This window comes from Diaporthe batatas, assembly GCF_019321695.1.
Source record: "Diaporthe batatas strain CRI 302-4 chromosome Unknown Contig00003, whole genome shotgun sequence".
In the NCBI taxonomy this organism is placed as follows: domain Eukaryota; kingdom Fungi; phylum Ascomycota; class Sordariomycetes; order Diaporthales; family Diaporthaceae; genus Diaporthe; species Diaporthe batatas.
This window is the reverse complement of record NW_025408550.1, coordinates 5,737,236-5,760,518: the sequence shown is the minus strand read 5'-3', so window position 1 is coordinate 5,760,518 and position 23,283 is coordinate 5,737,236. Positions and strand designations below refer to the sequence as shown.

Sequence of the window (23,283 nt, the reverse complement as noted above, 5' to 3'; positions counted from 1 at the left end):
GGGCTGTGTTTGCCACCCCGACTGCATATAGACACAATACCCTTTTCAAAACAATATCAGCATGAGGTTAAAAGTTTTGAGGCTTTTGTCCTACAATGCTTTCCATCTTTCCATGTGAAAATTCTACTGCCATCCTAGGTGCAGCGCTCTGATGATGGTGGCTGTCACCTAAGGAGGGAGGATCACGTACCAGGCACAAGCTCCCCTGCAAGATTCGATTCTGATACTATGGAAGATGAGAGGCTCGATCATGGTAGAAATCACAGGGACCAGAGAGAGAGAAACAAGCAGCCAGTCAAAGATTGCTATGATGCCTGGTGCTCAAGGCGAAACTCCTCCCAAATCCCCATCCCTTTAGTGGCATTTCTTTGTGATGAACAAGCGAGGCGTTTCCAGCTCCACCAGGTGGCTTCCCAGAGCAAGGAAGTTCTTTATAGTCGGCCAGGGGAAAATGGATGCACCCACGTCCCAAAGTCCCAGGTTTGTGCTTGTACCGTAGAAGACCGAGCCAGGGTTTCTAACCTCTTGCCAAAAATTGTTGCGCTACTTTCCTTGAGCCCCATTCTGTTCCAAACTTCTGCCCAATAAGAGAAGGCTGTTCCTGAAATGTCTGCTGTGTGAGCATAGGAGGCACCTTGAATACCTTGTTCCGGATATGATTATCCATAACTCCGTAATACATGTGCTGTCCACGCTGGCATGCATCATGATACCTTACCATGCTTCTTATGGCCAGACATGCTTCATCCTAATTGCCATGTCAAGGCTTAGGATACTGCTCAATCACCCTCCTCATTGCTTGAAGCTGGTGAATTCACTGTCGCTGTGCTCAGATAAATAGGAGGACTCCTCATCTGCTTCTGCTTGTGTTGCTATCACCTGCATAACAGGGTTCAGCATGGCTTCTGCGACGTCAATCTCAGCAAGGTCCTGTTGCTGTTCATCCTCGACTTGTGCCTCCGGAACGAAGTCCAATGCTGCCTTTCTGCTGTTGCGAGTTGACCGAGTGGCATGCTGGGCATGTGCAGGCTTTGGCTCCAGGATGCTGTTGTTCTGCTTGCGGACTCGCTTGGCTGGCTCGTCGAAGTTGCCACCCTCATTTTTCTGCTGCCGACCACGTTTCTTTGGAGCTCTTGCCTCAACAATTGCACCCTCGCCCTCAAGCTCCTGGCTTGGTTTCTCAATGGTGTTCTCTCCTGCATTCTTTGCCCCCAATTTAGCAGGTGGTTTCTCCTTGCCTGTCCTTTGAAGAAGGTCCTCAAGGGGGCAGATGGTTTTCTCCCACTCAGCCCACCCCTCATTGCTGTTGGTCTTGCACTTCAAGCAGAACTGACCGTGTCGGATGAACTGCTGGTGGAGATCATATTTCAAATGGTCAGGAACAGTAGCATCAAGGTGTGCGAATGCCTCATCTTCGCCCCCTTTCTTCATCCCTCTGGGAACCCACCCAAGCCACTTTGAAAGGCGGAAGCAGTGTGTGTCTATTGCAAAGACAGGCTTCTGCATACAGAACAGAAGAATACAAGCAGCCACCTTGACGCCGACACCTCGGAACGCCATTAACTCGTTCATGGCATCCTTCTCAGACAGCACTCGCAAGTATTCAAGGTTAAGGATGCCTTGGTCGAACATCCAGATCTCTTGCTGTTTCTGCTGCTCAGAAAGTAGTTCAGCTGCCAGGACAGTGGCTGGGCTCTCGTCCGTTTCCTCTCGAAACGATTTGGCCCGCTCAGCGTTGATGTCATGGATCTGGTCCACGGTCGCCTTGATGTTGCTGCCCTTCTCAATGTGGTTACCACCTTGGACTATGGCTTGCTGCACTTCCTTGAGGGAAAGAGTGCGAATGCGGCTATAGTCCAGGCAATCTTTGAGTCCAGGATACTCCTCTGGGTCCAATTGCAGGTTTTCTGTGACAGTCCCCACGGCCTTGTGGAGTCCTTGAACAGCCTTGTCCGCATTGTCAAATTGAGTGTTGGTACTGAGCACTGTACGCAGAAGCGCATCGCAGACCTGCCTGACCTGACCACAACCGGCTACTTTCAGGCTTGGGGGAGGGATTTCTTCGGGCTGTGGACACGGGCCATGCTCTTGGACAAGGATTGAGTGAACCTTTGTACAATCCTCAGCAGAGGGTCCCTGAAATCCCGGGAATGGAGTTGTCTTGTAAGGCACAAGCACTTTCTTCTCATATGGGGTTCTGTCCTTGACAGATGTCTTCATTCGTATGCGCTCCACCTCTTCACTGCCATATAGTCTTTTGCCAGTGTAGTAGCCCTCCAGTGTGAGGGCTGCTACTGTCTCTCCAGTCAAGGAAGCCTTTGACTGGCCTTTTTGGGGTGGCTTGCTGGCCTCTGTGTTGTTCTCCTCACCCGTCACAGCAGGCAACTCATGACTGGCGCTGGCTTGGATTTTGTCTGGCTGAGTCAAAGACTTGGTAGTTTTCAAGTTCAGTTTCTTCTGCTCTGGAACATCCTCAGTTGGTCCACTGTCACTGGGCTTTGCCGAAGTAGGAGCTGGTAGCCCAAGACCATGAGGCAACACCCATCCTCCAGATTTAGGTACACGAGACGCCTTGGTGCCAGGAATGGCTCGCTTGGTCTTGCGTTTGGCTGGCATACTGGGAAGAGAAACTGTTTCTGGTTAGCAAGTGATTATGGGAGAGTGGAGTGTACCAAGTGCAGAGGGGATTTCTTGGAATGCTAGAGCAGGCAACTTGGAAATTGAGAGGTATGAACAAGGGAGTAGAATGAATTAGTCAATTTGACCTTATGTCAGTTGGAGCGTCCTTGTGGGATGTGAGAGCTAAACGGCTTCTGAGACGCCAGTGCCTGACGGCCCAAGGAAGCAGAGGGATCAAGAGGCATAGAACAAGCTCAAGTGTGCTTACTTGCTGCTTCTGTCAGTGATTGCTGGCCAGCTTTTCTGATTTCCAACAGTGTGTGAGAATCGAGGGTGAAGGCTGTGTGATGGGCAGGGAGGAACAACTTAGGAGGCAGTGAGCAGTCTGGAGCACAAATCTAGAAAATGGAAGCCATACTTTCAAGTCAAGGATACCTAGGTACCTAGGTAGGAAGGAGGGCTCTTGCTTCAAGTCTACAGTGTCTATGTATAGGGCACGGACCACCACCGCCACAAGTCAAGGATGCAGTGTCTATGTATAGGGCACGGACCACCACCGCCACAAGTCAAGGATGCAGTCTCTATGTATAGGGCACGGACCACCACCGCCGCCACCACCACCATTGTGTGTGTGGGCATCATTTGTTTGTTGTTGATGCCTCGGCTATGGAGCAGGTAATGAATGGGACAGAACAGTGACTCCCAAGCTCTGCATAACTGGAACAGGATTTCAGGAACGCTACAGGCTGCCCCAGCAAATCTAGTAGGTAACTGGGTGAGAAGGGGCTAATAAGTCTTGAGGAAGGCATTACCGGTATTTGTACATTGGATTCTACTGGTTTTGACGGAAAGTGGACACGAGCCTCGAGGACTCACAGCACCTGTGAGTGATGGAGAATGTGAGGAATGCCCAGCAGTGTCTGGGTTTAGCTACATGCTAAGTAGGTACCTATCTTGGGGTACTCTTTCTTCGTCAGTCTCCTGTCTGCATATACCAAGTAGTCCAGCATCAGCATTAGTACTGAGCGGAACAAACAACCACATGGCTAGACCACGTCTGTCATTGCATCGTTCCCTAAGCCATGCTGCTTGCAAAGCATAGGCCTGCAGGCAAATCCAGCTATCACGGATAACAACTTCACCAGGGTCATGTTTCGCCCCTACCCGTGCTGCAAACATATCAGCTTTCAGTTCCAGTCAGTTCCAGTGTGACATGTGATGGGAGAGGTGGCATCTCAATCAGACAGGTACCTGTTATTCCGCACATTTAAATGGCTAGGAAGTCGTCCATTATAAAAGGTTGATCATCATGTAGAGGGCAGAAAAATGGAGGCTGTGGGAGAATGGTGGTCATGGTCGACCGGCCGGAGCTTACGTACCTTGTGATGTAGCGGACAATAATGACTGCCTGCTCCTTCAGCATCCCAAGTAAGGCCTATAGCGGCAGCCCATACTCATGGCATTGAGTGCATGGCTATACACGACCAGTGACTATTGTAGGACACCAATTGTGTTGGTTTCGGCCAGAGGACATGGAGTTAGGAAACCCAAGTCACGGTGCAGAAAATTCCAGTGCAAGCTGTGGTTTTTGTAAGGTCGCAACAAGTGGGGCAGACCAGACGCTTTGGCCAACCACATGACAGGGCTGGCTTTTGCACGCTCCGCTGGGCCATCCCACGGTGACAACAGCCTGCAGTGAGGCGTAAATGGGTATCAAGGTGCATCATCTCAATAGGATATAATCTCCGTATAAGTACATAGGGCTCCAGGATACAATTACCTCCTCGCTTCAGAGACCCATCCAAGTTTCTGTAATGACCCTTCACCCTGGGCTCTGCTGCTACACTCTTTCCACTGAGCTTTGCTGCCACCACTTCATCCTGTTACGGCAGCAGCAGTAGCAACAGCCACGGCCACGGGCAGACTACCTGGGTCAAGACTCTGACAGTCAAAAGTTCAGTGGAAGCTGCCACAACCCAGAGACCACAAATCATCGAGCTTTTCTTCCCGAGTTTTCTTGCCCAGAGTAACATATCAGCAAGGTTGAAGGTAAGATCCATTGCCTCTAGTTGCCCCCAGTTGAGAGGACCCCTCTGACCTGGGAGTGGGTCTGATTCACTAGCTCCCTGGAGCACGTACAGGGGTTCAGATGCTAAATTGGTGACGCGGGTAAGCCTTTCTGAGGTACGCGACTTCTCTCGAACCGCACCTAAGTTTTAGCCCTTTGTCTTCGACACAGATCTTCCGAGTCGTGGTTGAAGCATCACTCGGCCATCACCACCTGCCGTCTCCCTCCTTCGAGCCCTCTCGCTGCACCACGAGAGTTGCTAGCCTGTCGCAAACGGAGGAAGCTGAGGCCCGCGGTTTCCTGTGGTCTGCGCCTGCAGCTTCTCGCATCTGCACTGCGACTCACCTGTCCGAGCCACCCCGAAGGATTACTTACGGGACCGCAATAGCGCTCGATGCTGACGCCGTCTGCTTGCTCCCTTCAAAGTCCCGCGCAAAATTGATTTCCATCCCTTGGGCAGCTTGCTATACTTGTGCCGTACATGCTGCCTGCTGCCTAGTCAAGCCCAAGTTGTGCCTGCTCCCTATCTTGGACTCCGAAGTCCTTCAAATTTCCACGACACGCGCAGCGTGCGACAACGCTCCTTCGAACAGAACCTGGCCCGATCTACCTCAACAGACCTCGATCCAATTTTCGCCAGCCAAAACTCTCTTCTTCAATGCGATGACCGCCACAGCCTCGAAACATGGACGATACCAATAGGCTGTATGAGGGGATCACAGAATCCTATCAGGAGTGGATCAACATACCTGAGAAATGTCATCTGCTCTGCCCAAGAATTACAGACGGTGATGAAAGCGATGATGAGCCATCCTCTGAGGTTGTTTCAAAGGAACAGGAGCAAAGAATAGAGGAGGCAAGACGCCGCGTCGAGCTCACTTACGACCTCAGTCTCCTATTGGGCATCACAGAGGAGCAGTCCAGTGGCTGGAAAGAGCAATGGATCGAACGCACGGAGTCTTTCTTGACCAATTGCGATGGCTGCGTGCTGCGCTGGCACATGCACCGCAAGAACTTCTTCGAGAAACTGCAAGGGTGAGTGGCCGTAGACCTGTAAGGTATCACATACTGCAGACAAGCACTGACGACAGCCATCAGGTCCTTTGACGAAGACGTCGCTACGATCATGGAGAACAAATTGGACGAGTTCGACAGGGCTCGGATAGACAGGGGTCTCCAGAGGGCGGTCGCTATCCTAGAGTCGAATGGGCCGATCAGTTCGTCTAAGATCGCTCAGCAGGACCAAACCGCCATTTTGGCTCTGTTCGAGTCCCTGTGCTGCATGGCCTACGTAGGGCATCCTCAAGTTCGGCAACGCTACTTCAATAAGGTCTTTCAGGACGTTCAGACTCGTAAGCCGCTGAAGCTGGGATCGCAGATAGTACCGACTATGGCCTTCTTCCTCTTCGAAGAAGACCAGTATCGCAACCGGTTTGCCAAGTCGGCATGGGAGGCCCTTAATCCTGAGTGTCTCACAGAGGAGGAGTTTGACTTCGCGGTCGGCGAATCTCTCACAAACGCGATCCGCGAGGTGAGTGTGGTGGACCCTGAATCGGGCGCTCTACATGCCTCTCAAAACAAGGTCAGGGTTTTCTGGGAAGGATTCCTCCTTCTTTTAAACTCCATGAGCGAGGAGATCGTGGTCCATTGCCTTCGTGGCATGGACGCAGATGTCTACCAGCTTGCCATTCAACACCTCCAGCTCTGTCACTCGGACCAAATCCTACTGCTGGTCCTGCAGGCAATCGCGGCCCTGCTGCAGAAGTCACCCAAGGCTTTCTGGGGCGCTTTAGACCTTCCACGGGCACAGCTCGCCCAGTTTGTTTTCATGAACCCAGCCTTCCCGCATCTACTCTCGCGGTCACTGGAGTATGATAGACTCGTCGCCGACGGGCATATTCGTGTTCCCTTCCTCGCCGTCTGGGTCAGGACCGTCATTGGGTCGCTCCAGCAGCACGAGTTGCCAGACGTGTGCCAGTCCCTCACAGACCATCTCTTTTCTCCCCGTCCCGACTTGGATGCTTCCAGGGAAGCACAAGTGACTCGAACGATTGCTGGCCTATACGCTCTGAAGACATCACTCGACAGTTTCAATAGTGGCGTGTTCCAGATCCGCATGGGCACGTCTATCATATACATCAATTCTCTCATCAATCTCGTCGTCAAATACGCAGCAAGCGTCATCAATCTTGCGGCAGAGCTCCGGGCAGAGGATCGGTTCAATGTAGGCTTATCACAAACGGCTGTCGATGTCATCAAGACTTCTCTTGTTCTTGACTCGAAAACGACCCGCACCGAATGGATGGCACTTATGCGTGGGAATGTTAAGATACCTCGGACCAACCCGAGACATTCTGCTCAGCTCTGGGACAGATTTCTCGAAATATTTTGGCCCGGTCGGGCTGGCACTGTTGACATCGCAAAATCGATGTTATCTGCCATGCACCCGCTCAACGGCATCGGGAAGCTTCTGCCCCCAAAGAAAGAGACCCTGAAGGACCCTGAAAAGATACTTTTCAACCAGGACCTGGACCGAACGGCAGAAGCAGTTGGCCGCATGCTGGAGCGTCTCAGTGGCTTCGCCTCTGCGGACCTAGAAGGTCTGTGCAGTGACCAACAAAGCGGTCTGATGTATGCCGTTGTTGCGTCTCTGGTGCACGCTGAGGATCCCATCCGCGAGGCTGGCAACTCCTTGATCAAGACTATCACAGGCGAAGCAACGAGGACGGAGGCAGTAGCCCAGATGGCTTCCGACTACTTTCAGCCTTTCCTGTCCACGTTCTCCGACGTCGTCCGCGGTGTCACATACGACAAAGACTCGATGAAGCCTTTTGCGCCAATGCCCCATGTCTTGACTTGCAGTAAGGACATGGTGGGTGCGCTTTGTGACACCTCCGGGCTACTCAGGTCAAGGACACTATCGGGTATCGAGTACACTGCTGTTATGTCTTGGTGGACGACCCAATGGGAAGGATTACAGCACGCTTTCTTTCAGCTCCGAGTTTGGAACGAACAAATGGACAAGACAATTCTCGAGTCGTTTTGCCGGAAGGCGATGGAGCTCGCTCAGGCACTCCTCGACCAGGACGGCGTGGTCGCGTCAGCGCTCGGAGCACAGAACGCAGAGGCTGAAGCAATGAAGACTGTTTTGGAGCAGCCACGGCTTAACACGTACGGAATAACAAATATGATCAAGCTCCGCGACATCGTTCTCTTGGATACGACCGTGCAGACACTGCTCAAGCTTTTTAGTCGACTCGCTCAATTTGGGCTCGATCTAGATACAAAGAGTGTTTCCACTATTCGGCAAGCCTGTGTTATAGGGCCGAGTGGCAAACACGCAATCAACAGCAATCTGACTGCCACGCAGAAAGTTGAGCTTCTAAAGGCGATCGGGGAAGAGGAGGAGACCCTCACCGTGTCGAAGGTCACTGAACGGCCCAAGAAACAAAGCAGCCTCGATGCATGGTCAAAGTCTGGGACGAGCACTCCACTGTCTCGGTCTGGAAGCACTACGCCTATTGCTTCAACCCGACCAGACGTCAAGCCTTCTTCAAGCAAGCTCGAAAAGTTGCGCTTGACAGGTGAGAAGACCAAGCCGAAGCTGCTAAGACCAGAGCCAAATAAACACAGCTCATTGAGATTCCTCGAGGATCGAAAGCGTGCACAGGCCCAACAGGCTGAGCGAAAAGCCGCTGCTATAGCGGAAGCTAAAGCTCTACGTGTTGTACCTGGGGAAGGTTCGGGATTGAGGGGCGTGTCCGGTGTTCTCGGCAAAGATCACGGCCCGCAGCCAAAGAGCGAGATGATGGTCGACAGCTCGGAAGAAGAAGAAGACTCTTCGGATGACGATTCCCTGATTACCACGAAAGGTGGCAACAAGCTAGACCACGACACAAGACAGCGTGAACTTCAGTTGGCGGCCAAGAAGATGGGCCCACTGAAGAAGGAGAAGATGAAGCGGACTGCGAAAGATCTGCGGGCTCGGATCATTCCTCCCATGGACGTTCTGCACCAGTCCATTCTCGAGTGGGATATTTTCCACGAGGGCAATGACCCGCCAAATGGCGATGTGTGCGTCGAGGTTGCGAACACCTACATGACTCATCAGGACTACAAGGCGACCTTCTTCCCTCTTTTGCGATACGAGGCATGGCGATCCTTCGTGACGGCTAAGGATGAGACCACGTCGAAGCCGTTTGGTATCAAGGTGATGAACCGCATGACCGTCGATAAGTTTATGGAGGTCACCACTTCGATGCCCAGGGCACAGAATAAAGAGATGGGGCTCAGTGAGGGGGACATATTGATAATATCACAGTCAGAGGACCCACTGAATCAGAAGAAGGCTGCTCACTGCTTGGCTCGCATTTGGAAGACGACGTACAAGAAAGATAACCTCGAAGTGGCATACCGTCTTAACGCCAGAAACAATCAGATCATGCCATTCCTGCAGGCAGGCGCACAGTTCCATGCAGTCAAGATAACCAACATGACGACGGTTGAGCGGGAGTACGCTGCGCTGGAGAGTCTGCAGTACTATGATCTTTTGGACGAAGTGCTGGAGGCAAAGCCTTCACCGCTGCTCAATTATGGACGTGAAGCCATCGATTCGGTAATGAAGACTTACTTTTTGAACCCCGGCCAGGCAAAAGCGATCATGAATGCCAAGGACAACGACGGCTTCACTTTGGTTCAAGGCCCCCCTGGAACGGGTAAAACCAAGACCATTGTCGCTATGGTTGGTGCACTTCTCACGGGACACATCAATACCAAGCCTGCCGCTGCCGTTGCTGTCAGTCGACCGCATGACCTGGGAAGTCAGGCAAGACAGCCTCCTCCGATGAAGAAATTACTGGTTTGTGCTCCAAGCAACGCCGCCGTTGATGAACTTGTTCTGCGGTTGAAACAAGGGGTCACGACGATGAACGGCGCCCACCACAAGATCGGTGTTCTGCGACTGGGCAGGTCTGATGCGATCAACACACTTGTCAAAGACGTGACCCTCGATGAGCTCGTCAAAGCCAAGATGGAAGCTGACAATAACAAGAACGGCCCGGGTGCCAGTGAGCGTGACAAATTGCACCAAGAGGCCGGTGAAATCAAAAAGCAGTTGAACGACGTACGTCCTATGCTCGATGCTGCGAGGGCTAGTGGTGACAGGGAAGCTGAGACCAATCTGGAACGCGAATTTGACCAACTGAAGCGTCGCCAGCGCCAGATTGGTGCCCAAATTGACCGCGACAAGGACAGCAGCAACACGTACGTCCGAGAGAGCGAGGTCAGGCGCAGAGCGATCCAGCAGCAAATTCTCGACTCGGCGCAGGTGCTGTGCGCAACACTCAGTGGTAGTGGTCATGAGATGTTCAAAAACCTGAACGTTGAGTTTGAGACAGTGATCATTGATGAGGCGGCGCAGTGTGTGGAGCTCAGTGCTCTGATTCCACTCAAGTATGGATGCACCAAGTGTATCCTCGTCGGCGACCCCAAGCAATTGCCGCCTACGGTTCTCTCTCAATCTGCAGCTCGATTTGGGTACGACCAGAGTTTGTTCGTGCGTATGCAAACGAATCATCCCAATGACGTCCACCTACTCGATACACAGTACCGAATGCACCCGGAGATCAGTGCATACCCTAGTGCCGAATTCTACGAGGGCAAGCTTTATGACGGAGGTGACATGACGGCCCTCCGCACCCAGAAATGGCACGAGAGCAAGTTGCTTGGTCCTTACCGGTTCTTCGATGTCGAGGGTATCCAGGAGCGCGGCCGCAAGGGACAGTCGCTGGTCAACACGAACGAACTTGAGGTCGCCATGCAGCTGTTTTCCCGCTTCAAAATCGACTATGCGGACTGCAATCTCAAGGGGAAGGTGGGGATAATCACACCGTACAAGGCCCAACTCTTTGCACTGAAAGATCGTTTCGCCAATCGTTTTGGCGAGGGTGTCTTTGACGAGGTGGAATTCAACACGACCGACGCGTTCCAGGGTCGTGAATGCGAAATCATCATCTTCTCTTGCGTCCGAGCCAGCCCAACAGGAGGTATTGGCTTCATGACTGACATCAGGCGTATGAACGTCGGCCTGACACGTGCGAAATCGTCACTCTGGATTCTTGGAGACTCCAGAGCATTGGTGCAGGGCGAGTTCTGGGCCAAGTTGATCAAGGATGCCAAAGCAAGAGACCGCTACACTCGGGGTGACGTGCTGGCCCTGCTGAGGAAGCCGAGCGAGAAGGTTCCACGAGCTCAGAATGGCCACGGCAGCTACAAGTCGTTCGACATAGAAATGAAGGACGCACCTGCGACGGCACCCAAACCAGAAATGCCTTCAGGAGGCCCTGCCCCGCCATCACAGGGCGTCAGCGGACTTAACGCGAAGGGAGAGAACAATCTTCAGCCAGCGAGAGGAGCGGGACCACCCCAGATCGGAAATTCAAAGAAGAGGCCCCTTGAGGATGACAGCCAGTCTCCAGCACCCAAGCGTCAAGTAGGTCACAACCATTCTAACCCAGCATGTGCGACTGATTTGCTATACCATCTGGTGAAGACAGGCGTGGAATGCGCCGGGCAGGCACAGAGCTTCCCCGAGGACGACTGGGATGACTCCGACTAGCCACCTGATACTGATTTCAACCTTTCACAAAAGCAGAACCATCCTTTGGCAAGTGGCCGGCCAGTCCCAACTGGTCCCAGAGCAGCGGGCCCGACTGCACCGCCCAAACCTAGACCGCCGCCGCCGAAGCCTGTTGATCCGTCGGCCATGGAGGTATTGGGGCTTGCGCCTCCTTCGCGGCCTCCGCCTCCCCCGGCCAACCCAGTGCAAGCAACGAGGCCACCGCCACCGGGACCGTCGAATGCACCGCCTAGGGTAAGTCGCGATGCTTTTTCAAATTGATATTGGGACCAGGCTAAGTCTTTCAGGGACCACGACCACCAAAGAAGAAGAAGGACCCTTTCATTCAGCGAAAGCCGAAGAGGACTTGATGTTTGTCTCGCGTTGCCTTTCCCCCTCTATCATCTATACCCTTTTACCTTTTTTCACTGCATAGGCATCAATAGAGACGGAAGGCGGTTTGAAATTCTTGGCTTGACTGCTTTGGTAGGCTCATGGGACCAGCTCATGATGGAGCATCGTCAACGGCGTTGGCGACATGGTTTGATATACTTGTTTATGGACGAGAGCATTAGATCCGGGATGCCTGTCGCGATCTGAGGACCTCGGGGATTTGAACCAGATCAATCCTGGGGGCATGGGGGTCGCTCGGGATTTCTAAAGCGGGTAAACTATGGAAATCAGACAGCGGAGCACCAGGCCGAAAACATATACATTCGAGAAGAGGAGCCTGGCGATAGTCCGGGGCCAGTTGAGGGCCAGAGCCTGCATTCCTTTGCAGTGAGCATGGGCATGAGATGGGTGTGGATATGGGCTCCGCAATCGTATTCCATGGCGACAATGGAGCTGTCGGTGTTGCTGTTGCGGTGGTGATGGGCGAGGTGTGGTGTGGTTCGCGAGTTTGTGACACGTCGTTCGTCTTGTATAAAAGGACGAAACATTCCTGCGTCTCCCCCCTTGTCCTTACGAAACGGGCGCCGGGCGTGGCAAGGATATTTGCTGGATGGCAGGCGGGATGCAACCTGCCCAGGACCCCAGCCAACGGAACAGTCCTGTTCGGCTGTCTGGCTATCACCGATTGCCAGTTACATCGGGGGGGAGGGGGTCACGCCATCACCGAAGCACTCAAGTGCTCAACTGCCCAAGTGCCCAAGTGCCTAATAAATGCCAGGACACGTTAAGGTGCCACTGCCAACCCGGAGTGTCGGGGCTCCGCCCTGGAGAAAGCCCACCCGACGGCACGGCTCTCGATCTTGATGCTTCATCATCATTATCTCGTGACCAGCAGCCAGACAGCTTTCTGGAGCAGAGCTGCAGCAGTGTCATGATTGAGTTTTGGCGATTCGTCAGAGGCAGGGATCGGACCACCCAGACCGCGTCAATGTGGCCCAAGAGGGAGGGGGGGGGGGCGAAAGCTGTGCTATGCGGATGCCCTGATGCCTTGTCGCCTTTTTTTTTTTTTCTCTCTCTTACGTCCGAGCGGCAGTGACGATGCGTTCTCAAAAACCTTGGAATGATAGCACGACGGGGACAAGACCTGTTGGTCACGCACCAGCAATATCTATGCGACCATGGCCTCGGCCAATGGTCGACGTTTCCCGGCACACCCGGCTTCGGCTTTCGACTCAAGCTCAAGGGTGTTGGGAGGAGACGGCAGGACGGCAGGACGGGCGGGCATGATGGAGGCAAAATCAGTCAAATGGGGAACCCGGAACCCAGGACCCTTGGGGAAACGAGGCTGCTGGCTTGTTCGTTCTACGCTTCTACCGAGTACGCTTCTACGCTTGGACGGCTTCAACCCCCGGGTGGCTGATGGCGCGCAGCTGAGAGGGCATCTGTGTCTCCCCACTCTCCAACGTCACGGCGCCGCCTCTTTGCCTAGCCCCCAACGGGCATTGCCCCTGAAACACACTGCAGGGGTGTTTCGACATTCGGCTCCGGTTCGACCTCGTGTGCGCCGTGCGTCGTGCGCCGTGCAGCCCAGCGCCCCTCGTCTTGGGCTTGTTGTCCTCAGCCGGGCTCTCAAACGTCGAGTGAGCCGCCTTCTCGAGCCCAGACCGGGCCAGAAGACGAGAGACTAGCGACCACAGCTCCCGTGCCTGTGCCTGTGCCTGTGCCTGTTCCTGTTCCTATTCCCGCTCCTATGACCAAGTACCTAGGTATGCTTCTGATCCCGTCCGCCTTGGGACTGCCGCCTGCGGGACGCGGGACACCGGGACACAGCATCGGTACCCCACGACCTCGTCTCTGTCGGGTGTCCCTCCTGTAGGTGGACAGTGTATCCTAGAGGACAAACTCCTGTGGGACAGCCTCCTACGGGGCATGGTCGGTTGATTCATCCAGGTGGGGGCCTGGTGTGACTCGCCGAATGTCATGGATGCCCATGTCTTGCACACCATCCGTGGAGGACCTTGCGATTTGCGTTTCGCCATCGCCAATGTAGCACACAGACGTCCCCCAGAGGACCCTTGGCCGCTCACTGGTTTGTTTCCTCCCTCGTTGTTTTAGCTTGGTCCGTTGACACCTTCATGCTTCGGTGCTTAGATAGATCTCGCTGCCGTCATCTGTGAATCCTACACATGGTCAAGCACCATAGGTTAAGCACTCCTGCTTTCCTCGCCGCCTTGTTCCTTTCGTCCCGTCCTCACACCACCACTGCAACCCCTGATATCGCGCTCAACTTAATCGCTGCTGCCAGCCGCTTTCACCGTCCTCTTCTACAGTCCCCTTCCAACCTTGGCCATATCTGCCTTCGTAGACGAGGTCGCAGTCTCCCTTTCTATCCTGATCTACCCCAAAGCCGGACGCCATAACCTAGTCTGTGTCGACGAGATGACTCGAGCCATTCGCGTCCACTGGTCCGCTTGATCCTGCCCTTGGACCTGCCTCCCTTCCCTCATCTTGTCTTTGAACCGGCGTAGACCGCCTATTTCTTCGCACAGCTCGTGTTTGACCAGACTCGCAACTGAGACTACTTCAGTGGCAAGAGAAAGAGATCTTTCAAGTCGGCGGCCACGTGAGGATCGCTACCTGTCAACACGGGACGAAACTCTATACTCGCGTGTGCGATCTTTTGATACCCCGAGTTGCGTTTCACAGGCAGCACCAGAGCTTGCCCTCCATATTGTGCCTGGAGTTATGCCTCCGCCTTGACCGACTCAGCAACATGTACATTTACGAGCTGGACGCACATGGCCACACCGCCGCTTCCGAGGACAGACGCATGTCCTTTAGCTCACTCGACTCAGACGAGAACTCGTTTGCCACGGCAGCAGAGTCTCGAACAAACAGCGGCCTGGGCATCGCCAACAGCAACGCCCGCCCTATGACCTCCCAGCAACTCACACCCGCCACCGCGCTGAGTTCAAACTGGCCGGGCGGCATTCTTCGCCGCATCGACATTCGCGTCGAGTCCAAGGAGCTCCTGGAGCCGCGGAGTGAGGCGGCCTCTCGGCCTCAGTCACGACCCTTCTCTCGTGGGGTCGCAAGAGATCGCAGGCGGACCTCCGAGGCCGAGGATGAGGCCTGGCATGAGGTCGCCGAGTTCTTGCGTAATGTGACGCCGCCGCCATCCAACTTCATGTCTGTGCCTACAGAACCCTACTCCCCAACAACTGTCTCGTCAAGGTCGAGTATACGGCGAAGGAATAGCAAACAGAGGAAGGGCGCCCTACGGCGCTGTCTTTCGTTTCTGAGAGGGGCTTCCAGGCAAAAGAAGGTCTTACGGAAGCCGTCTGTGAGGCCACCTTCGCCGGGTCTTACCCGTTCGCCAGCTCGCAAGCACAAGAAACGCCCGCCGCGCATCAAGCTCCCGGACACCGCCATCTCAGGAACAACTGTTGATGGCCACCGTCACATTGCGATATCCATTCCTATTCAACATGCCCACATTGGCCCGGAGTCACGGCTCAGGTTCCCGAGGTCCGAAAGAAGGACGAGATCCCTGCCGATTGTTGAGATGAACCCGTTTTACAACGACGTCAATGTCAGGCCGATGACGGCTTTTGTTAACGAGCCACATATAGGGACACAATTGGGGCCTGTGGCTGAAGAGCGAGAATCACTATCCTCGAGATCTTGGGAGAGATCAAGCCAAGGAGGGCTGGATGAGGCGCGCAAGGTTCGACTGGCATCGAGACATACCTTCGGCACCGTCCAAGAGGAGCTGAGTAGGCCTAACACACGCTCCATGTCGCCTCCAAAGACGCCGCGGCGTGTTAGCGACGACTCCTGGTCGCCACGTACAAGCGACGAGACGCGCGAATTGATACACAGGCAGGCGCTTGCCGCTTTACAACGGCCGAAGACAGCTCCGAGGCCCATCAGCGGCCAGTCAGGCTACAGCTTCCGCTCTTTTGCCTCGGCGTCGCCAGCTTCCAAAGTGGCCTACCCAATGCGAAAGTCTAGCCTTCACCCCCAGGTTCTTGACAACAGACGATCGCGAGCACGCAGTGACTCTGACCAGCGCGCTCAGAACGAGCGTAGCCGCGATTCATCGAGGGATCAGTACACGCTCCAGGAGTCTATCTTCTCAGAACCGTCGTTCTTGGAGAGCTACGGCACAGTGGCAAGCGGCTCAGACGCCGAGCCTGGCGTCATCAAGGAGGCGAAGCGAGCGAAGCGGTTCTCTGGGACGGTGGAAATCGTGGATACGCCCCCCAGGACGAGCCTTGAGACGGGAGAAGCGAGTGGTAGGGAGAACGCAAGGGTTTTCGTGAAAGAGAAGAGACGGAGCAGCGGTCACGACAGCAAACGGTCGAGTGGGCACGGGAGTAAGAGGAGTAGCAAACGAAGCAGCAAGAGGAGTAGTGGTACGATCGAGGAAGAGGAGCCTCCGGAGATGACGAGGAACTCGGCAGCCACAATGTTGTTCAACCCGGAAGTCAAGAAAGTTGACGAGAGTATCACGAGGCAGCCGCAGTCACGGAGGTCTGTAGAGGTTGTGGTGGAAACCCCTCCCGACACCTCTTTCCCGCGCGAAGAGCCCGGCGCCAAGGATGAGGGAATTGTCGAAGTAGGGAAGCCTTCACCTGGGGGCCCGAAACAGGAAAGCGAGGGGAAAGGAAAGGAGAAGCAGCAGGTGCTTCGAGAAAGCTCGATGTCGGGCATTCCTTCACAGAAGATGGCATCCGAGGGCAAGGGCAAAGAGAAACAGCAGGCACTTCAGGAAAGCCCAATGTCGAACTTGCCGGTGCAAGAGAAGGAGCCCAAAGGAAAAGCGAGCCCGGAACGTGGGGCTGCGGATGGAGTACCAAAGCCCAATGCGAAAGTAAAGGGAGAGGAAACACAACAAAGTCCATTGCCGAGCCCGAAACAGCGGAAAGAGAAGAGGAAGTCAACCATATTGACCAGGTCGCAGCGAATCGCTGAACTGAAGAAGGCCCTGGAGATGCCTGGCTCCGAGCCCAAGGACCTGGTCTTGCGGAGGCTCAGCATCTCGTCCGACGGAAGCTCGACCTCGACGGAAAAAGAGGCCAGGGCAGAGCCGAAGGATATCCTGATTCACGTTCCACCCATCTCGGAGAACAACCCCTATAGTCTGAAAACGACGCCCGGCCGCTTCGGTATCAGTGCCGTCATGACTATTGCGAATGTCAAGCCGTCCAGCCCTCACACAACGTCTCCCGTTCTGGGAGTCGAGAAGAAGAATTCCCTGGCACTTTCAGTGTCCTCACCAGGCACCGTGGCTACCGTCGTTATGACCTCGCCAGTGCCACCGTTCCGGAGCCTCGGCAGTGTCACGCCGCCAGACTCACCTCCACAATCGCGATCGTCTTCCTCGCCAATCTCATCGCTCGAGACACAGGTGCAGGCCACGGCACTCAAGCACCCGCCACTCAAGCGCCTCGGCTCTCTGCGCCGGCGGGCGTCTATTCCCGGCCGACAATCGCCAGCTCTGTCTGGCAGAATATCACCGGCCATGCATGAGAATACGCCCAGGCCCAAGACGGCTGGCAAAGGGCTCCTTGCATCGAGGAAGGACTTCTTTGGCGGCCGCCAAAGCCCCGAGTCGCCTGAACAGGACAGGGGCGAGGCCAGCACGTCTGTTCTGAAGATGTCCCGCTCTGAGATATTTGACCGCTACGAAGCACTGCGCGAAAAGCAAACGCGGGACCTGGAGAAGCGTTTGGAGCGGCTTGAGAGGAATGGCGAGTACTGGCTGACGTCGATGCTTCCGCTGCTGACGGACTTGAGCCAGACGCTGGGGGAACTGGTCAAGGGCAAGGGACAACAGGCCGACCAGGAAGCTGAAGGCCCGAACATCAGGACCGTGAGGAGGCCCGAGTATAGCTCTCACAACGACGGCAGGCAGAGCCGATTCGGCGGCCGATTCGACGCGGAAGAAGCTGCACCAAGCACGCGGAGAAGGTACATGCCCGGAGACGAGTCTTTCGAAAGTGACGAGGAAATCGTGCGCCGCCCTTACGTGCCCACGGATCGTTCGAGAGCCAACACTGGCGTATCCGAACGATCTCGCCGCCTGTATTTACTTGACGAGCAACCCGGCTCGGACCACAGAGCCGACCGGCGCCGCACGCGCAGCCACAGCCGTCACCGCCGGCCACAGTCGCCGGACGGGTCAAGGCAGCCCGGGACCTTGTCTGGAACCACGACAATGATCGACACGGGCAGTGGAGCCCGCACAAGCTCCATGGGAACGGTATCCAGGGCGCCGGCCAACCCGGCACAGGGCCCGCAGCGCCTGCAGGACGAGGTCGAGGCGGAACTGGAGCGCATCAAGCGTATGGAGCGGCTCAACGCGCGCATAGACTCGCACATGCGAGGGCTCACGCGCGAGCTGAGCCACCACCGGCGTGGGTGGTCACCGCCGCCACAGCATATGCCGTCGTCGTCCCGGGCCCACCAGCACGGCAGCGCTCCGGGCCTGACCAGGTACGAGAGCCGGAGTGAGGCAAGCTTAGCGAGGTACGCGGGCGGCGCGCGGGACGAGAGTGGAGGCAGGGCGTACTACAGCGGGATGCAGACGGTGGAGCCCATCATGCGAGAGCTGCAGTCGGGCGGGGGCCGGCTCAGCCTCGAGAGCTCTGGGTCGGCCGGCGGGTTCGAGGGGGACAGCGAGGTGCAGCGCCTGAGGGAGGGCCCGCGGGCGGTGATTGGGTTCGGCGCTTTTGGAGGGCGCAGGCCCTGATTGAGTAATGATTCTGCTTGGCGAGGCAAGGTTTTGTTGGCAAGCGATAATTCGTAATGGGGTCGGATATTCGCACCCACCAAAACGGAGGGTATACCCAAGCCCCAAGGGATAACCTCTCATAGGACAACCTCTATGGGACAACCTCTTATGGGATAACCTCCTGGGACAACCTCCTATAGGACAACCTCCTATGGGATAATCTCCTATGGGACATGCTTCTATAGGAAAACATCCCATGGGATAATTACTCGTGGTTTGGCGCTAAACTACGCATTTTAATCTCCCATTTCCCTAATGTTGGAGTACCCTCTGTTTTGGCGGGTGTGAATATCCGATCTCTTTGTAATGTATACTAGTACGGGATATTTTCGTTCACACATCATCTGGCGGGCTGGCCACTACCGCTGTGTTGTACCTCGTTGACTGATATCTCGAGTACGTGTCTTGGCGAATTACCGAGGGCGTCGATGAGAAGCCTAATGATCCCTGGCGGCGATCCAGGACAAGTTTCGGCATGACGTCGATCACTGGGGCACGTACGTATCCCTGAGCTCGACACAGCTCGCCCAGCCTGCCAGCCTGCCAGCTCGGACTGGCACGATGATGCTAGTGCCGGCCCGCGAGCTCGGGGTAGCTCCCAGGGGCTGCTGGCTTCAGACCGGGCGGTATCAACCTCAACTGACGACCGAGAGCTCTCGCAGCCACGCCATGTCGCGCCCCTGGATTTTCGTATGCCCGTCCAGCCGCGGGCTGGGCCATGTCCTGACGAGGCATCTGTTGCGCAACACCACCGTGCCGATTTTGGCCACGGCGAGGAGCGACCCAGCTGGCGTAAAGGACCGCCTGCTGGATGATATCAAGCACGACAGCGAGTCCAGCGCGCGGCTCCACGTGGTCCAACTGGATGTGACGGATGAGCCGTCGGTCGAGGCCGCCTCACGAGAGGCCGCACGCCTCTTCCCCCGCGACACGCACCACCTGCACCTGGCCCTCGCCATCCCCGGCATCCTGCACCCAGAGAAGTCGCTGCGGCAGGTGGACGCCGCCGCCGCGCTGCAGACGTACAGGGTCAACGCCCTCGGCCCGCTGCTGCTGATGAAGTGGTTCGAGGACTTCCTCCCCCGCAGGCGCACGCAGTTCGCGCTGGGCAACGGCAACGGCAACGGCAACGGCTCCCACGAACCGGTGCGGCTCCCGGAGCGGGCCGTCTGGTTGAACATGAGCGCAAGGGTTGGCAGCATCTCGGATAACCGCAAGGGCGGGTGGTACAGCTACAGGAGCAGCAAGGCCGCCGTCAACAGCCTCACCAAGAGCTTCGACCTGCAGCTGGCGGCCAGGAGCGGCGACAAGGCCATGGCCATGGCCTATCACCCTGGCACCGTCAGGACGGACCTGAGCCGTGATTTCTGGGAGTCTGTGCCCAAGGAGAGACTGTTTGAGCCCGAATTCGCTGTGGCGAAGATGGTCGAGGTCGTCACGGGGAAGGTGGGCCTCGGCGGGAGAGGGAGGTGCTGGGATTGGAAGGGAGACGAGATCCTGCCTTGAGCCCGTGCTCTCGTCGTACCTCAAGCTTGTCACGAGCCGAGGCCGCCAGGCGTCTTGGAATTCATTATGATATTTATCACCTGTTCAGTTCATGGATGCCACGAGACGCTTATAACTGTACGTCCTGGAATGATGCCCGGCTGGCTGGAGTCTGCACCCCCCCGTCCTTGTCATCCGCGTCTTCCACGCTCGCGAACCTGGTCGCCTCGGGCCGCAATGTCAGGTTCTGCTCCTTGTCCTCGAACCTGACCTTCTGTTCGCCCTGTTCTTCCGCTTTTGTCTTTTCTTCCAGCTCTTCTCCGTCCCCCTCACTCTCCTCGTTTCTGCCTTCCGCGGCTTCGTCCTTGTCTTGTGCCCCATCCGCCTCCGTGGCCTCCTCTTTCTCGCCCTCTTCCTTGCTGCCTTGTTCACCATTCTCTGCTGCCGGTGCGGCTGGCAACTCCTTCTCCGTCTGCACTGGGGCCGGGGCGGCGGCCGGGGCAGAAGGCTGCTGCTGCTGCTGCTGCTGCTGTTGAGTGATTGTGCCAGGCGTGCCAGGCCGGTCTTCACTTGGTGGGCCGGGCCTCAATGCATCCAGATAGAATTTAGTGACTCCCAGAATCCTGCCGTTCTTCTCGCAAGCCTCCACCCACTCCGGCCGAACGACGGGAATGTTCATCTCCACCGCCTTCTCCCACTGGATGCCCCGCCCCTCGGTCGTGACAAAGTGTGTTGTGTCTATCCTCACGCTGTCCACAATCTTGGCGCCAATCCTCTCAACCGCCTCTGCCAGCTCCTCTCGCATGGACTGCGGCAGGATGCCCGTCGTGATGGTGATGCCACTCAGATCTGTCATCTTGTGTGTCTGAACCTCAACCTTCTCGCTGCTGTACGTGCCGGCCGTCGTCCTGAGGACCAGGTGGAAGGTGTACTTGGTGTCCACGGCCAGACCCGAGATCTTGGTGGTGTGCATCTGGAGTGGGCGGGGGATGTTGCCCGCCTTCTGTCCGTTGCGGTACAGGGCGAGGCTGATGAGATCCGCGGTCGCGAGCTGGATGGGGTCCCATTCTAGCACGACCGAGGTCTGGGTCGCGTTGCGACAGCGAAGCACGGGGCTGGAGGGCGAGGCAGCCCCGAAGGAGCCATAGATCTGATCCTGGAGGGCCTGGAAGCGCTGCTCGGCCGATGATTCGGAGGAGAGATTGCGTGCGACGGTGATGTCGACGATGGAGCCTGACGAGATGTCTGGTGGTAGTAGGATGGAGGGAAACTCGATCTGCGGCAGGACACTGGTGAGCTTGGGCTGCCCGTCCCCGAAGTGGTGGCTGGCGCGCAAGGGGAGGGAGCACTGCCAGCAGGCCACCCATGTAGACTTACGAGTCGTTTGTCTGGGGTCAGGAGGACGGTGACGCCGGCGTCGACCTTGCCGACGGTCAGGGAGACGAGCATCTTGGCCCGTCGTCTTGGATCGCCTCTTGGCGCCCGACGCGAAGTTGCTGAAGTGTTTGGGAATTGGTGCTGGTGGAGACTGGCTGCGGGTGGAGAGTCGAGGTTGAGATGGGCTTCGCAATCAAGGTTCGGGAAGCTGTTACGAGCTGTTACGATGGTAGTTGGTGCTGGTCGCCTTTGCTTGTGAAACCGGGACCTCCAGCGGGCTAGCTGTAGGCTTATGTAAGCCAAGCTGAGGCGGAAGGGGGCACCCCTGGGATGCCGGGCTTGCAAGTGCTTTCTCTCCCTTGAGGACTGGTTGTTTCTACAATAGTCATTTGCCTGTAAGGAATTCCAGGCCCGCCATTTGGAGTTTTGCACAAAAGGCACTCCAGCCTGGCCAGTCTGGTATGTTATCCGCTCATGAACCTCCCTTACAGTCGACAGATATTGAGTAGAAGATCGACCGGCATGACTGACTCTCTTGTATCCGAATCTCACAGAACTCAACACGGTGGCATGGCACGCTTCAATCCAGCCCAGCTAGCTTTCATTTATTGTTTTACTTGTACTGTTTGACTCCCGGCCAATCTTTGGTCTGCTTCTTGATTCCAGTACTGTCAGGCATTGCCCGTCAGGTGTGTTTGAAGTTCTCTAGATGCACAAGTCGGACCGGCCTTGGTTGACTATCTTCGCAACTTCCGTCCAGCCTGGGCCCCTCTGTGTCCGCCGCCCCTACTCTTGCTGTCGCCCGCAAGCCTTTGGACATGTTGACGTGAAGCCGGCTGGGATTTCCTGGACGCATCTCCTGGACGTTGGCCAAGGGCTTCTTCTACGCCCTCCACGACCGCTGTGCAGAAGGTCTGCAGGTCTTTGAAAGGAATCTTGTAGACGTCAACCGGCGAATGGGCCTTGATAACCACGGTGCCGGCCAGGTGCGTGATCGCCCTAGTCCCAGAAGGTGCGTGCTGTTGATCTGGCAACCTGTTCCCATGAGTGTCGTAGCCGGCGTTCTGCAGCGCTTGTCGGAAGGCGGCGTTCAAGCGAGCGGTGGCCTTGTTACGGACGACGGGCTTTGTCGTCGAACTGAGGGCCTGGGTCCTCCACCAGAGCGGTTTCGCAGAATCTGCTAGATACCTCCTGCATACTGCCTCGGTAAATGACGAGCCCTGGGTTGTGAAGTAGTTCAGGTCAGAGTAGTGCAAAACGTGCCGACCAGCCATCTCAACCGTAATGTGCTTGTAGCGCAACTTGTGGACCTTCTTGAGTTCGCCATAGAGCCCTATATTGTGCTGCATCAGCCAGGCGACGCGCTCTTTGCCGTCCGGAGTGTATACATCTCCATTCTCCGCCACGCGTGGAACCCGAGAAGCCGTGGACAGAAATCGCTCGCGTTCTCTGCTGCAGTGGCGGTCATGAGAAGCATGCCATTTTGCAATGATTGCCCTCGATCTCGGCCTCACGAGGGCACGGAGGCAACTAAACATAGTTCCCTAGTGCACTTGTCATGGCATCCTGGTGAGGACCAACAGCCAGCTACTTACACATGACAATCAAGGTTAAATTCTGACCAAAATTTGCAACAAGACATCGTCCACAATAACTCACAATAAAATCCCACTAGATTTCTCCGGGCTGTATTCTGGCAAGAGCCTGCTTGCAGCCTAGGGACCAGCTTGCCTTCAGAGCAACGAGTAAGAGTGGTGGTTTGAAGAGGCTATCAAGTGAGCCTGGTGATTGGTGAACAAGAAACTCTGCAGGGGGTCACTCAGGCTGGTACTGTATGCCTATCATGGAGACCTAGGCACTTGAATACCTAGATATGCAATTGCGGGTGCAGCCGACCCGCTAGAGCGTTAGCGCCCAGCTCTGATC

General features: G+C 55.8%; 6 protein-coding genes across 6 annotated transcripts; 3 read left to right on the top strand and 3 right to left on the bottom strand.

Moving 5' to 3' along the window:
• Positions 1-388: 388 nt before the first annotated feature.
• Positions 389-3,026, bottom strand: KVR01_002158 (uncharacterized protein). Its single transcript, XM_044781651.1, has 2 exons — positions 2,888-3,026; positions 389-2,630 (listed from the first exon to the last, which is right to left on the bottom strand). The coding sequence occupies exon 2, from the start codon at positions 2,614-2,616 to the stop codon at positions 793-795; it is 1,824 nt and encodes a 607-aa protein (XP_044647173.1). The 5' UTR covers positions 2,617-2,630; positions 2,888-3,026; the 3' UTR covers positions 389-792.
• A 1,580-nt stretch (positions 3,027-4,606) lies between these two features.
• KVR01_003365 (uncharacterized protein) lies at positions 4,607-12,648 on the top strand. The gene is made up of 4 exons (XM_044785150.1): positions 4,607-4,668; positions 4,761-5,722; positions 5,786-11,177; positions 11,340-12,648. The coding sequence occupies exons 2-4, from the start codon at positions 5,373-5,375 to the stop codon at positions 11,583-11,585; spliced, it is 5,988 nt and encodes a 1,995-aa protein (XP_044648380.1). The 5' UTR covers positions 4,607-4,668; positions 4,761-5,372; the 3' UTR covers positions 11,586-12,648.
• Positions 12,649-12,758: 110 nt separating this feature from the next.
• On the bottom strand, positions 12,759-21,658 carry KVR01_003986 (uncharacterized protein). Its single transcript, XM_044789810.1, has 2 exons — positions 21,358-21,658; positions 12,759-21,256 (listed from the first exon to the last, which is right to left on the bottom strand). The coding sequence occupies exons 1-2, from the start codon at positions 21,427-21,429 to the stop codon at positions 20,111-20,113; spliced, it is 1,218 nt and encodes a 405-aa protein (XP_044649001.1). The 5' UTR covers positions 21,430-21,658; the 3' UTR covers positions 12,759-20,110.
• On the top strand, positions 14,470-18,453 carry KVR01_003799 (uncharacterized protein; the record flags this gene model as incomplete). The annotated part of the gene is made up of 1 exon (XM_044793015.1): positions 14,470-18,453. One exon carries the CDS (start codon positions 14,470-14,472, stop codon positions 18,451-18,453), a length of 3,984 nt encoding a protein of 1,327 aa, XP_044648814.1.
• On the top strand, positions 19,165-20,001 carry KVR01_002894 (uncharacterized protein; the record flags this gene model as incomplete). The annotated part of the gene is made up of 1 exon (XM_044790620.1): positions 19,165-20,001. The coding sequence occupies one exon, from the start codon at positions 19,165-19,167 to the stop codon at positions 19,999-20,001; it is 837 nt and encodes a 278-aa protein (XP_044647909.1).
• A 101-nt stretch (positions 21,659-21,759) lies between the features above and the next one.
• KVR01_002277 (uncharacterized protein) lies at positions 21,760-23,154 on the bottom strand. The gene is made up of 2 exons (XM_044782941.1): positions 23,017-23,154; positions 21,760-22,947 (listed from the first exon to the last, which is right to left on the bottom strand). The coding sequence occupies exon 2, from the start codon at positions 22,893-22,895 to the stop codon at positions 22,095-22,097; it is 801 nt and encodes a 266-aa protein (XP_044647292.1). The 5' UTR covers positions 22,896-22,947; positions 23,017-23,154; the 3' UTR covers positions 21,760-22,094.
• Positions 23,155-23,283: the final 129 nt, after the last annotated feature.